The following is a 15475-nucleotide window of genomic DNA, read 5'->3' on the forward strand; positions in this document are numbered from 1 at the left end:
AGTCTGATCCTTTTTCTCCTCCCAAGCCTGCATGGATGTGAAATGTATCTTCTGACCCACTGTCTTTTCATCCTGATCCTTATTCTCTGCCTGTTTAGATTTTAGATTTGTCTCTTCTTGAGCATCTTCCTCATCATCCTGCAGACAGTTTGTCCACAGCTGTTCTAGCAGGAACTCCAGCTGCCTCAGAGCCAATTCACTTCCACTCTGATGAATTATATTAGTTAATATTAGTATCCTCCCTTGCGTCACAGTTACATTTAGTTAATACAGATATCGGTACAGATGAGTTCATAAATTCCCGGTGCAAAGGTTAAAACTATCAATCTTTGTAGACAGAGAGGGAATGCTTAATACCTTCAGTCAGTGAAACTGGTGTAATGACATCAAGATAACTGGGCAGTTATGGGATATTTGTACAACTATATAAACATCCCTTAACTCTCCCCCTGTCCTTTGAAAGGGAAATGGCAGACTGCAGAAGAAGGGCAACTTCAGCCTGCACTCCACCAGATTCACATTATGAACCTAAGGATACATCTACTACTGAGTACTACCTACAGATTATTCTATTCAGCTTAGGGGAGATATCTGGTACTTAGTAGAGAGGTTACTGAAGAATATGGTATATTTAGATCCTCCAATTTGAAGTCTCTCCAAAGCTGAGTAAAATTGTCTGGTGCTAACAAATATTTAAATTTACTGGAGCAAAGGAGTTAACTGTAGTCTGACCACTATTACAAGGTGGCTTCAGGTTGCTTTACTTGATATACTATGACTTGCAGAACCACATAACCATTGACATTTGTTACTTACTGTTCCACCCATTGCATCATGGACTTTGAACTGAACCTACATTTATTACTTTTCTATAACTCAAAGGAATGGGTGATGAATGAATGGATGGATTCGGGCTGGCTTGAATATCCTCTGATTATATGAAAATCAAGATTTGTGACCTGCTAAGTGATTATTCAATATTACATCTGGTTGGTGAAGTCAGTTCTCTGCTAAAGAAGACTGAGTTATATGTACTATTATGGTGTCATCTTTTTGTACTCGCAGATCACGGAGAAAATCATGATCTGTTTCGGATCTGAATACAGATTTTCTTCCTCAAGCTCATGAGAAAAGAATAAGAGAATCCATTTACGATCATAACAGTAGCTGGTTGTGAGCTTGATCATATCTATGATGTTTTTTCACAGCTCTGCATGCTTGTGCTTATGTTGAAGACCAATGGGGTAATCTTCAAGGGGACAGGGAACCACCATATTCTGCAGTATCCTTCTCTTTGAAAGTTGGTTTGAAACAGGGATGTGTTATGTCTCCATGGTTGCTCAATCTGTACATGGATGGGGTAATAAAAGAGGTACAAGACAGGGTAGTGGATGTTGGAGTGGCCCTGGCGAGAGAGGATAGTGTTTAGAAACTCCTTGTACTGTTGTTTGCAGACGATACTGTGTTGTTGAGTGAAGACGAAGGGGAGCTGCAAGGCTTGGTGGATGAGTTTGAGAGATTGTGTAAGAAATGGAACCTAAAGGTGAATGTAGGGAAGAGTAAAGTGATGGTCTTTGAGAGAGGTGAAGTTAGTGAATGTACAGCGAGGTTGGATGGTGAGGAATTGGAAAATGTGAGTACGTTTAAGTACTTGGGTAGTGTGATGAGTAAGGATGGAGGTTTGGAGGGTGAAGTGCTTGAAAGGGTACAGCAGGGAAGAAAGGTTACTGGTTCTTTGAAAGCAGTGATAAGAAACAGGGAAGTGAGCATGGAAGTGAAAAAGTTACTACATGACAGTATTGTGATACCAACTCTAACGTACAGAAGTGAAGCTTGGACATTGTTGGAAGGACACAAGTCAAGAGTGAAAGCAGTGGAAATGAGTTATTTAAGAGGAGCCTGTGGAGTCACATGGAGAGACAGGCTGACGAATGAGGATATAAAGGAGCGTTGTGGTGTGGATGTGGATGTGATAGGAAGCGTTATGAGGAACACACTGAGGTGGTTTGGCCATGTGGAGAGGATGGAGGGTGAAAGACTGATGAAGAGAGTGTATGTGAGTGAGGTGGAGGGGGGAAGAGGGAGGGGGAGGCCGAGGATGAGATGGAGGGATGGGGTGGAGAGGTATATAACAGAGGGGGGTGTGAGTTGGGAGCAGGGCAGTGAAATGGCGGGGGACAGGGCGACTTGGAGGCGATATGTTTGTGGCCACCCCAAACGGGATTGAGGCGTCTGGCAGTAGATAGATAGATAGATAGATCCTTCAGTTTTTACCTTTACAAAAGTCGTTCAAATGATTTTTTTTCCCCCTGAGTGTATTTTCAAGTTTTGATGGATGCAATCTTGTGCATTGAAAACAGATGGATGCCATCTTAGCAACACCATTTTGGCACTAATCTACTTTCACCAATGCTGATTTATCCAAACCCAACTCAAATTATCGTACTTTAATATAACATCATTAATTCCAGTCAAAACATACCTAACCCTCTTTACCCTTACCTAATCTAATTTACCTTCACCTAACCTAACCTACATCTCAGCAACTAGAGTACAGTACCTAACCAAATTTATCCAAACTTAACCTTATCTAATCTCATGTATCTTAATCTAACCTAACCTATTTTAACCTAACCAAACATCCTAACCTAATCTAACCCAATTTACTAAAGTCTAACCTAACCAAATACCCTAGGCTAACCTAATTTACTGCAATCTAACCTATCCAAACATCTTAACCTAACCTAATTTGATGAAATCTAACCTAACCAAACATCTTAACCTAACCATATTAAATTAAATGCAACCTAGCCTAATCTTAACCTGCTGACTGTGACACTTACAAACTTGTGACGCCAAATGTAGCTTGGGATGACTGGGCCCTTCGTTATAAAAATCATATTTTCATTGTTTATTGATGGAACCTCTTCATACTTAAAAAAAACCACTCCTGTACACCTTCATAAAGACCCTATATCAATCCAAAGGTTGTGCATTTTTTCTTTTTCCTTTTTTGCAAATGATTAAGAGGTGGTTCAACATCTTGAAACATACCATCAAAGGGAAATGGTTACATATAAATTTGACTAATATTACTGTGAATGACAAATGCTTCACTGTGGGTTTGATTAGATTTGTTCATTTTAAAGTAGAATCAATAAAAGTCAAAGGAGCTGGAGAAACTACTCCCCGCCCCCCAACCTCATTTATTAAGTATATTACAAAGCAATTGCAACAGATGCTAACAGAAGTGTTTGAAATTGTTTATGCATTGTATCATATCGCTTAGAAAGGCTCCAACATGCTTGCATTTCATGGTCTTGGTCACCTAATGGTGACTCTTCATGCTGCTCAATCTCTGGCAGCCTTCCTGTTCAGTCCCTTATCCCTGAGGTCACATTTTATGACCTTGTCTGAGGTCTTTTTTGGTCTGCCTCTCGCAACCCTACCCCCAATAATCACACTTCTCGCCTTCCTCACCCAATGGTCCTCCATCTTTTCAACAAGCTAAACCACCTCAATCCACCCCTCCTCATCACAACACCATTACATTCATGTCTTATCCTCCTCTCAACTCTTCAACTGCAATCCTATCCCCTCCCCTAGGCCTCGCATTCAAGGACACAATACACATCCATCTAACAGTAATCATTGTCATTTCTGCATATCAGAGCCTATGAATATCCTCTTCCATTACAACCCAGATCTTACTACCATACAGAAATACACTCCTAACACATGCCACATACAAAGATCCCTTAGAACAAAGGGAGAGTGCTCTCATGTTGAGAGAGATAACAACTCCTTGAACTTCCTCCAACCACTCCTTACTATAGTCCAGCCCCACCTCCAGCACATAACATGTCCCCCCAATTAAAAAAAGTCCTCCACACAGTCAAGAGACTCTTCAGCAAGATCAATCCTTTCATGACTGACTGTCTCTACATGCTCTCCCTGACACACCATACACAAGAAATCAGCATTATTTCGCAGCCTAGCACAAATATAATCTCTTATGCATCCACTTCTCACAAACATTGCACAAGATGGAGTTATTTCCCAAACCCTTGTGACAAACTGCACATGGCAACATTTTCTTAGCTTCTGACAGTACCACCACCAGCCCTACATTTCACTTCTGTTTTATCCACATTTATTCTCAAACCCTTGTGCCCCATTCCATCTTTCCACTTACTAAATCTTTAATCTGCCTCCTTTTCATTCTCAGCAGTCAACACCAAGTCATCAGCATAAAACATCTCCTATGGAAGTCCATTTCTGAAGTCATGTGAGAGAACTTCAAACACCATGACAAACAACAAGGGGCTCAAGACTGACCCCTGATGCACACCTACATTCATGGAATGTTACACTTGCTACAGTTATATAACTACAAACGATATGTAACAATTCACATGTAAGAATTCATACAATGTTACTACAATTCTGTATTACCAGAATCATCACACAAGTTAGGTGAAATATTAGACATTACTAAAGGCATAACTCCAAATGTAATGTAATGACCTAGCAGTATTACCATTGCACAATTATATGCGTGTCTGTTATATATACACATCTTACAAAATGTCATACAACAACCATTGCATTTGTTCAATTATGTATACAACTTGTTTAAAAATGTAATATTACTGGATTATTACAATATTATCATGAATATTATGTATTAAGATTGAAGAAGAAGACTATTATGTATTAAGAGATTAGCATATGTCAATGATGACTGCTGTTGGAGGACCACCAGCTACGTGACAGAGCGATGTCAGGACTCCATATTATAATTACAAATCATAATAGATACCATGATAGATAGATAGATAGATACACAGATAGATAGATAGATAGATAGGCAGATAGAAGCAGCAAGTCAGGGGATGAGATAGGCAGTGTGTCAGCGAGAATCGAGCAAGGGTAAACATGCTTACACACTCTAACTCAAGGAATGCTTGATAGGCACACGAACAGTGCCTCGTGACCATACACACACGTACACACATACACACACACAGGCTTCTAGAACATTTCAACAACAGTGTAACACACGTGACACGACCCCTGCTACACCAGAATGTAGAATTCTGAGATCAGAAGGAGACAGGCCATAGAACTGAGAGGTAGGAGGGAGAAGGAGCCTAGCAACATGGGTGAGAGGGTGGAAAAGAGAGAGAGAGAGAGAGAGAGCGAGACAGGAGGTAGCTCGCGGGACTCTATACTTCACTCGTGTGTGAAAGACTTTGTTAATATTTCCAAGACAAATAAAAATAGTCCCATACTAATCTTTACCTCTCGTGTCATTGCATGATAATGGGAATTAAGATTATCTACTTACAAAACTACTCACGTATAACAACCGCTCGTCCACGAGTCTAATATATGTATAACTGATCTACAAAACTTCACTACAAGCACCTACAAAGTTGCTGTAAGAAGAACACTCATCAATCAAAACTCCATTCACTCTCACCTGGGTGTAAGCACACACATACACAGCCATAACCACTCTAACCAGTCATTCCTCAATCCCAAACTTTCTCATTGCCCACTTCACCAACTCCCTAGGGACTCCTGATCTAATGCCTTCTCCAAATTAACAAAAACAAAGTACAGTTCCCTTTTCTTTCCTATATACTTTTCCTGAAGCTGTCGGACAATGAATATGGCATCAGTGGTTCCTTTGCCTTAACTCAAACTGCATCTCATCAATATTCACTTTCCCTGATCATACCTTCTAGGACTTTCTCCATTAATTTCATTATCTGGATCAGTGCTGTCAATCCTGAACATAGTTATAACTATACTGTAGGCACATTAAAGCAAAAATTTTCTAATTTTTTGCCAAGCACAATAAAATTAAACATTACCTAATTCTCATGTCCTTGAATATAAAGAATCTGGGTGCTACTGAGGCAACAGTGGAGACAGTGCTATGTTACTGGAAGAGAAGGTAGATTATTATTCCTATATCATGGCACTATGCATACAACCCCGCTGCTTCTACATTAATGATAAAGGCCTTTATCTCTTTAATATAATCAATAATGACACTGTCTGTTCAGGCATTTATGCTTCACTAGTCCTCATGATATCCTAAAAGTTTGTCGAAGGAGTATTCAAACACCTCGTATACATAAAGAAAGGCTGTAAGGAGGGGTGTGACATACTTGAACAACAATTAAGTCAAACTGCATACAGTCAACTTTCCATATCTGAGGAGGAGACCTTGCACATTTTCCCACAAATGGCAAGATCCAAGAATAATTTGATGCCTCCCAAAAGAGCACTTGCAGTTGTAAATTAAGTATATGTAGACCCTCTGGATACCTGGGTAGGGTGTTAACCTAGGGTTCCATGCAAGTGGAGCCTGTCATACACAGATCCATATCCCAATGTTAAAATCTAATGTGTTAACCAACCCTCTGACCTGACCCTAACTTGCCTACTGAAGACCCTCTATGACGACAATATGCTGCCTAAGAGCATTCTATTGTATCGGGGTAAAGCACACATAAGATAGAAGTTAAAATGGTTTAACCCCTGCCAGGCTGTTTCTTTGAAAGGCAGTTTCCCTCCCTTGAGTCATTGTTTTATAACAAACTATACCACACATGAGGCCTGCAGAATGACGCATGCAGACTATTGTGCCTCATATGATCTCTGCAGCTCAGCAAGAGTTAAATGAATATAAAGTGAGAAAAAATTCGCTATGACAACCCTAACTGTCCTACTTAAAACTATCTGGCTATAACCCCAATCAGATAACAAATATGCTACCGAATGACATAACTTTTTGTATATGGGTAAAGTTGACACAAGTCATTAAATACGTATACTGTAATGGAATAAAATAGCATGGAAAATGAACTGTAAGACAGTTTCAACTGTCATGGATTCCATCCCCAAGTAAAAACATGCAAGTGGCAATCTGTATTTTTTCCAAGAAAGAGATGACAGATGCATTTTTTTTTTTTCTTTTTTCAACTTCTTAAGGAGATTCTGTGAATGGTGATCATATGTATTCTGAGGGTCTACTTTACATGACTGCCTAAAAAGCCTTTCCAGTGCCCCCAAATTTCATCAGATATTAGAATCTACTGTACTCGGTTAAAGTGCATTCTGAGACTTTTTTTTTTTTTATGCGAGGAAGAAGGAACCAAAGGCCGCGAGCCCACAATTATTGTTCCTTCCAAGAGAAAAACAAAATACAAGAGAGAGCCAAATTCAAGATCCGATCATTTCGAGATGCCCGGATGCACTGCGTTTGAAAGACTGGAGATCATAGGACACAGGAAATACGGACAGAGGGAGACAGTTCCAGAGTTAACCTGTTGCATAAATGAAAGACTGGGAGTAACGGTTAACTCTTGCATTAGAGAGTTGGACAGAAAAAGGATGAGAGTTTGCTGCTAGACGGGTGCTACACACCCGTCGTAGAGGTGGAGGAATGCATGCAGACAGTTCAGAGGAGCAGTGACCATTGAAGTAGTGATAGAAAAGAGATAAAGATGCAACAGTGCAGTGAAGAGACAGAGGTTGAAGGGGATCAGTAAGAGGAGGAGAGTTAATGAAACGAAAAGCCTTTGACTCCACCCTATTGAGAAAAGCTGTATGTGGGGAGCCTCCCCACACATGAGAGTTGTACTCCACACAGGGGCGGATAAAACCCCTGTATAGAGTCAACAATTGTGCACGGGTAAAGAAGGAACGGAGGCAGCTTAGCACACCTAATCTCTTGGAAGCAGATTTTACAAGAGATGTAATATGATCTTTCCAAGATAAGTCCCGAGTAAATGAAACCCCAAGCATGTTCAAGGATGATGCAGGATTAAGCTAAATATTATTAAACATTAGTGGGTATACTTGTGGAATATTTTGTCGGGTTGATAGGTGTAAAAACTGAGTCTTTGATGCATTAAAAACAACCAGATTACTTTTACCCCAGTCAGAGATAAGAGCCAAGTCAGACATTAGGTGTGCCATAGCCTCGTCCCTTGTTTGTTGAAGTAACTGCTGAGATGGACGTTGCAGGAACCGAATGGATAGGTGAAGGGTAGAGTCATCAGCATATGAGTGGATAGGGTTAGATGTACAGCTTAGAAGGTCATTGATGAATAAAAAGAAGAGAGTTGGTGACAGACTGTTAAACCATCTCAGAATAGATTTTAAATATACGTATTTTGCAATGCTTTGTTAACCCACAAATAACTGAAGCCACAAATGTGAAAGCTGCAAATAAGGAGGGCCAACTGTACTACTGAATTTTCATTATTTTGTTTTGGTGCTTATTACAACTAAACTAGAATAGATATTCACCTGGAAATTTACAGATCCATAGTTCAGCATACTGGTACCCTCTTCCATTTCATACCTATACAACTGAACTGAATCTTGGTTAACAAATTTTTTTCTGGGGAGGGAAAGGGTTTGCCCCCAAAAAACACACAAAAAATGGTTAACTAACTCCATGAACCATCTATCTATCTATCTATCTATTGCCAGACGCCGTAATCCCGTATGGGGAGGCCACAAACAAATCGCCTCCACGTCACCCTGTCCCCCGCCATTTCACTGCCCTGATCCCAACTCACACCCCCCCCTCTCTCATATACCTCTCTACTCCATCCCTCCACCTCATCCTTGGCCTCCCCTTTCCCCTCCCCCCCTCCACCTCACTCACATACACTCTCCTCATCAGTCTCTCACCCTCCATCCTCTCCACATGGCCCAATCACCTCAGTGTGTTCCTCCTAACTCTTCCTATCACATCCACATCAACACCACAACGCTCCTTTATATCCTCATTTGTCAGCCTGTCTCTCCATGTGACTCCAAAGGCTTCTCTTAAATAACTCATTTCCACTGCTCTCACTCTTGACTTGTGTCCTTCCATACGTCAGAGTTGGTATCACAATACTGTCATGTAGTAACTTTTTCACTTCCATGGTCACTTCCCTGTTTCTTTACCACTGCTTTCAAGGAACCAGCAACCTTTCTTCCTTGTTGTACCCCTTCAAGCACTTCACCCTCCAAACTTCCATCCTTATTCATCACACTCCCCAAGTACTTAAAAGTACTCACATTTTCCATTTCCTTACCATCTAACCTCACTGTACATTCACTGACTTCACCTCTCTCAAAGACCATCACTTTACTCTTCCCTACATTCACCTTTAGATTCCGTTTCTTACACACTCTCCTAAACTCATCCACCAAGCCTTGCAGCTCCCCTCCATCTTCACTCAACAACACAGTATCATCTGCAAACAACAGCACAGGGAGTTTCCAAACACTACCCTCTCTCTCTAGGGCCACTCCAACATCCACTGCCCTACCTTGTATAGTTGCTAGCAGATGACTGGAGGCCACCTAGTCCACCAAAATGTTGGTGTTTTATCTGGCAACAGTGGTAGCTGTGAACTTGACCGAGATTCAGTCAGCTGTTTGGGCGAAACAAACCCAGCGATTATTTGCCAACGTGCAGTTCTAACTGGTCTCCAATCAATACCATGCAAGTAAACTTATTATATTGTCATATACGGGGTAGATATATTTATAACCATAGTATTACAACACAGTCATTCAAATAGTGGTGCGTTCATTCATGTGAGACACATGGGTATCGGCAGTGATTTATTTTGTTCGACAATCGTCGTGAACCAAACAACCTTTACCAGTTTTCATGAGACATGCCGTAGGGTTACCAGCTGCCCTGCAACCTAGCATTATTATCACAAAAAACACCGTCATGCCAGTCATCCCTCACCGTTAACCTCACTTTCGTCGACCTCTGACTCCAAAGCAGGTGGGACAGTTAAAGGTTCACACCACAGTAGGTGGAACAAGGGGAGGGCGGTGTGGGAGTTATATGCAGAGTGGTGGGTGAGGAAGGCGGGACGAGGTGGGACGTGTGATGGGAGGGGGATGAGGGGGCAAGTGGTTGGCTGCAGTATTTAACATATATGAGATTAGGGGTAGTAATAGGTTTTTTTGACATACAAAACCAACGTTTCTTTAATATTCTAGTGATAAAGTCAAACGATTACTTTCTATAAATGTTTCTCATCATGAACGGGTCAACTAATCTCCATCCCCCATACGTGACGTCACGTGGTGCCTACGTCACAAACCAAGGTGGTGATGGAGCTGCACGCTCGGGATACCCGTGTGTCTCACATGAATGAATGCACCACTATTTGGATTCCTGTGTTGTAATACTATGGTTATAAATACATCTACCACGTGTGTGACACGTTAATAATTATCAGTATAATAAATTTACTTGCATGATGTTGACTGGAAACCAATTAGAACTGCACATTGACAAATTATCACTGGGTTTGTTTCGCCCAAACAGCTGATTCAATCTCGGTCAAGTTCACAGCTACCACTGTTGCCAGATAAAACACCAAAATGTTGGTCGACTAGGTGGCCTTGAGTCATGTGCTTGCAACTGTACCTCTTTTATTACCCCATCCATGTACAGACTGAACAACCATGGAGACATGACACATCCCTGTTTCAACCCAACTTTCAAAGAGAAAAATCCATTCAGTTCACCATCCACACGCACTGCAGCCTTAGCACCATCATACATACTCTCCACAGCATTCAACAACTTCTCACCTACTTCATATATTCTTAATACCATACTTTCCACAATCCTTGTGTATCCACCCTGTCATATGCTTTCTTCAAATCCATGAAGGCTGCATACAACTTCTTTCCTTTCTCTAGAAATGTTTCCACTAAAGATCTATGAATGAATATCTGATCTACACAACCTCTTCCCTTCCTAAAGCCTCCCTGTTCTTCTCCAACTAATTCCTCTGTTATTTCCCTAACTCTGTCAATAGGTATCCTACCATACACTTTTCCTATTACACTAAGAAGACAAATGTCCCTATGATTACAACACACTTCTTTTTCCCCTTTTCCTTTGTACAAGGGAATAATTATACCTGACTTCCAATACTCCGGGACTCTACCTTCTTCCCAGGCCAATCTGCACATCTTCCACATCCATTCTACTACTATCTCTCCCCCATGCTTAAGCATTTAACTACACACTCCATCAATTCCTGGGGCTTTCCCCAATTTGACTTTCTTCATTGCTTCCACAACTTCAATCCTACTGATTTCTTCCTGTCTTCTCACCTCCTTCCTTCTCCCAGCCATTCCCCAGCCAATTATACTTGCATTACTTCCATTCTCTATGTTCAACAATTCCTTAAAGTGTTCTCCCCATCTGCTCACTTTTTCTCCCTTCTCCACTAGTAATCTACCATTTTTATCTTTCACTCCCCTGCTAACTTCACTGCCACCCTGTCTTACCCTCTTCATCTCTTTCCAGAACATTTTCTTATAGTCCCTCCATTTCACACTCAAATTCCTTCCAAATTCCTTATCCACTCTCTTCTTACTCTCACTTACTAATCTTCTCATCTCTCTCTTCCTTTCTACATATAACTCTCTCTTCCACCTCTCACCATCTTCCATGCCCCTATTTCTCATCCATTCATTGTATGCCTTCTTCTTTTGTGCCACAGCCTGTCTCACCTCTTCATTCCAGCATGCTGTTCCTTGCACACCCCTCCATCTTCTCTTCACCTCACACACCACATCACATGTTGCACATATTTCTTCTGTGAATATCTTGCACACACTTTCCACGTCCCCCACCTGCTCCAATTCATATTTACCGAATCGTTCCTCCACTTCTCTCTTATATTCTGCCTTATTCTCATCCTCTTGTAACCTTTCCACTCTCCTTGCAACTACTCCTTCCTCCCGTCCTACCCTTCTCCTATTTCTCCATCTCACTTGGATCTTGATTCTGGCCACCACCAAGTAGTGGTCATAAAATCCACTCCCCCAACCTCTATAAGCTCTTGCATCCATTACACATCTTCGTATCCTTTCATCCACACATACATAATCAATCATTGCCTTCCTTTCATTCAGTTCACCACCCACCCTTCTCATCACTCGCCAAGTATACCTGTGGGTCATTTTGTGCCTGAAAAGGGTATTGGCTATCACCAACCCCCTCCCAGCACAAATGTCCACTAATGCACTGCCATTCTCATCTATCTCAGCAGGCACACCCCACTCACCAACTATTCCATCCACTTTCACATTCCCTGCTTTACCATTCATATCACCAATCAAAAATACACACTCATTCCTTCCAAACTTATCCATGAACACTTCCACATTTGTCCAGAAATCTTCTCTCACTCTGCTTGCATGATCTTGCATTGGTGCATACATGCACACAATCGCCCACATTTGTATTCTAACTTTCAATCTTACTCACACAATCCTTGAGCCAACTGACCCATACTCTCTTATGCTCTTCTTCCATCTTTTACTCACAACAATACACACTCCTTCTTTTGCCCTCTCATTCTCACATACTCCTGCACATATACTCCATCCATACTTCCATTCTCTCACACTCTCTCCTCTCCATTTATGGCACAAATTAACCTAACCATTAATACACATTCTGTGAGCAAGTATAACCAAAAAATTAAATGGAAAACATTTAAAATTAGTGATTTTTTTTGTGCATGGCAGAATTTCCCAAAGCTACAGTTTAGAGATTGAAAAAGTCACAATAGAGGGACATGTAACTTTTTCTTTTTCATAAGTGTTAAAATGACAAACCACAATAAGTGTAAAACTGTGCTTTCATAAAAAATACAGTGCTCTACCTACCACTGTAATTTTTCTCTCCATGATCCAAAAGGAAATGTACACTCACTAATACTGCCTATCATTTGAGACAAAGACTTAACAATGACCTAAGTAAAGCACTATTTCAGCAAAACATTTTTTGTAACTTACATATTTGGTGCAGCCATGTTGTGCATTTTTTATATGTATAGTGTGTGAGGCGAGGGCCAGGGCTGGGAAAGGGCCGGTCAGCATGTCACCCCAGTACCCAAGCTGCTTATCCTTTGACCCTCCATCACACATTGCTGCCATTGCCAAACCACATACATATTACATATCATCATCATCATCATTGTGTGGGTAAGATTGAAAGTTGGAATACAAATGTGGGCGATTGTGTGTGTGTATGCGCCAAAGCAAGATCGTGCAAGCAGAGTGAGAGAAGAGTTCTGGACAATGTGGAAGTGTGCATGGATAAGTTTGGAAGGAATGAGTGAGTGTTTCTGACTGGTGATATGAATGGTAAAGCAGCGAATGTGAAGGTGGATGGAATAGTTGGTGAGTGGGGTGTGCCTGCTGAGATAGATGAGAATGGCAGTGCATTAGTGGACATTTGTGCTGGGAGGGGGTTGGTGATAGCCAATACCCTCTTCAGGCACAAAATGATCCACAGGTATACATGGCGAGTGATGAGAAGGGTGGGTGGTGAACTGAATGAAAGGAAGGCAATGATTGATTATGTGTGTGTGGATGAAAGGATGCGAAAATGTGTAATGGATCCAAGAGCTTATAGAGGTTGGGGGAGTGGACTTTCTGACCACTACTTGGTGGCGGCCAGAATCAAAGTCCAATTAGGATGGAGAAATAGAAGAAGGGAAGGATGGGAAGAAGGAGTATTTGTAAGGTGAGTGGAAAGGTTACAAGAGGATGAGAAAAAGGCAGAGTATAAGAGAGAAGTGGAGGAACAATTGAGCAAATATGAACTGGAGCAGATGGGGGACTTGGATGGTGTGTGCAGGATATTTACAGAAGAAGTATGTGCAGCATGTGATGTGGTGTGTGGGATGAAGAGAAGACGGAGGGGTGTGCAAGGAACTGTGGTGGAATGAAGAGGTGAGACAGGCTGTGGCACAAAAGAAGAAAGCATACAATGAATGGATGAGAAATAGGGGCATGGAAGAAGTTGAGAGGCAGAAGAGAGAGTTATATGTAGAAAGAAAGAGAGAGGTGAAAAGATTAGTAAGAGAGAGTAAGAAGAGAGCAGATGGGGAATTTGGAAGGAACTTGAGTGTAAAGTGGAGGGACTGTAAGTAAATGTTCTCGAAAGAGGTGAAAAGAGTAAGACAGGGTGGAAGTGAAGTTAGCAGGGGAGTGAAAGATAAAAATGGTAGATTACTATAGGAGAAGGAAGAAAATGTGAGCAGATGGAGAGAACACTTTAAGGAATTGTTGAACATAGAGGATGGAAGTAATGCAAGTATAAGTGGCAGGGGAATGGCTGGGAAGAGGAGGGAGGTGAGAAGACAGGAAGAAATCAGTAGGATAGAAGTTGTGGAAGAAATGAAGAAAGTTAAATTGGGGAAAGTCCCAGGAATTGATAGAGTGTGTGGTGAAATGCTAAAGTATGCAGAAGAGATAGTAGTAGAATGGATGTGGAAAATGTGCAGATTAGCCTGGGAGGAAGGCAGAGTCCCAGAGGATTGGAAGTCAGATATAATTATTCCCTTGTACAAAGGAAAAGGGGAAAAAGAAGTGTGTGGTAATCATAGGGGCATCTGTCTTCTTAGTATAATAGGAAAAGCATATGGTAGGATACTTATTGACACAGTTAGAGATAGAACAGAGGAATTACTGTAGTTGGAGAAGAACAGGGAGGCTTTAGGAAGGGAAGAGGTTGTGTAGATCAGATATTCATTCTTAGATTTTTAGTGGAAAAGTTTCTAGAGAAGGGAGAGAAGTTGTATGCGGCTTTCATGGATTTGGAGAAAGCATATGACAGGGTGGATACACAAGGATTGTGGCAAGTATTAAGAATATATGGAGTAGATGGGAAGTTGTTGAATATTGTGAAGAGTATGTATGATAGTGCTAAGGCTGCAGTGTGTGCGGATGGTGAACTGAGTGAATTTTTCTCTTTTAAGGTTGGGTTGAAACAGGAATGTGCTATGTCACCATGGTTGTTCAATCTGTACATGGATGGGGTAATAAAAGAGGTACAAGGTAGAGTAGTGGATGTTGCAGTGGCCCTGGTGAGAGAGGGCAGTGTTTGGAAACTCACTGTACTGTTGTTTGCAGATGATACTGTGTTGTTGAATGAAGACGAAGGAGGGCTGCAAGGCTTGGTGGATGAGTCTGGGAGAGTGTGTATGAAATGGAATCTAAAGGTGAATGCTGGGAAGAGTAAAGTGATGGTCTTTGAGAGAGGTGAAGTCAGTGAATGTAGAGCGAGGTTGGATGGTGAGGAATTGGAAAATGTGAGTACGTTTAAGTACTTGGGTAGTGTGATGAGTAAGGATGGAGGTTTGGAGGGTGAAGTGATTGAAAGGGTACAGCAGGGAGGAAAGGTTGCTGGTTCCTTGAAAGCAGTGATAAGAAGTAGGGAAGTGAGCATGGAAGTGAAAAAGTTACTACATGACAGTACTGTGATACCAACTCTAATGTATGGAAGTGAAGCTTGGACGTTGCTGAAAGGACACAAGTCAAGAGTGAGAGCAGTGGAAATGAGTTATTTAAGAGAAGCCTGTGGAGTCACATGGAGAGACAGGCTGACGAATGAGAA

At 41.4% G+C, this 15475-nt stretch overlaps 1 protein-coding gene across 1 annotated transcript in view; it reads right to left on the reverse strand.

The window, feature by feature from the left end:
- The window catches only part of Dnaaf3 (Dynein axonemal assembly factor 3), a 122284-nt gene that overhangs the window by 38961 nt on the left and 67848 nt on the right, over positions 1-15475 (reverse strand). The window contains exons 8-9 of the mRNA XM_080270753.1: positions 12868-13001; positions 57-207 (exon numbers count right to left, since the gene is read on the reverse strand). Coding sequence (XP_080126879.1) covers positions 57-207; positions 12868-13001 — 285 coding nt within the window. The remainder of the gene's footprint in view (positions 1-56; positions 208-12867; positions 13002-15475) is intronic.

The sequence above is a fragment of the Coenobita brevimanus genome, chromosome 5 (assembly GCF_032717465.1).
Source record: "Coenobita brevimanus isolate Jiangsu-jjx chromosome 5, ASM3271746v2, whole genome shotgun sequence".
In the NCBI taxonomy this organism is placed as follows: domain Eukaryota; kingdom Metazoa; phylum Arthropoda; class Malacostraca; order Decapoda; family Coenobitidae; genus Coenobita; species Coenobita brevimanus.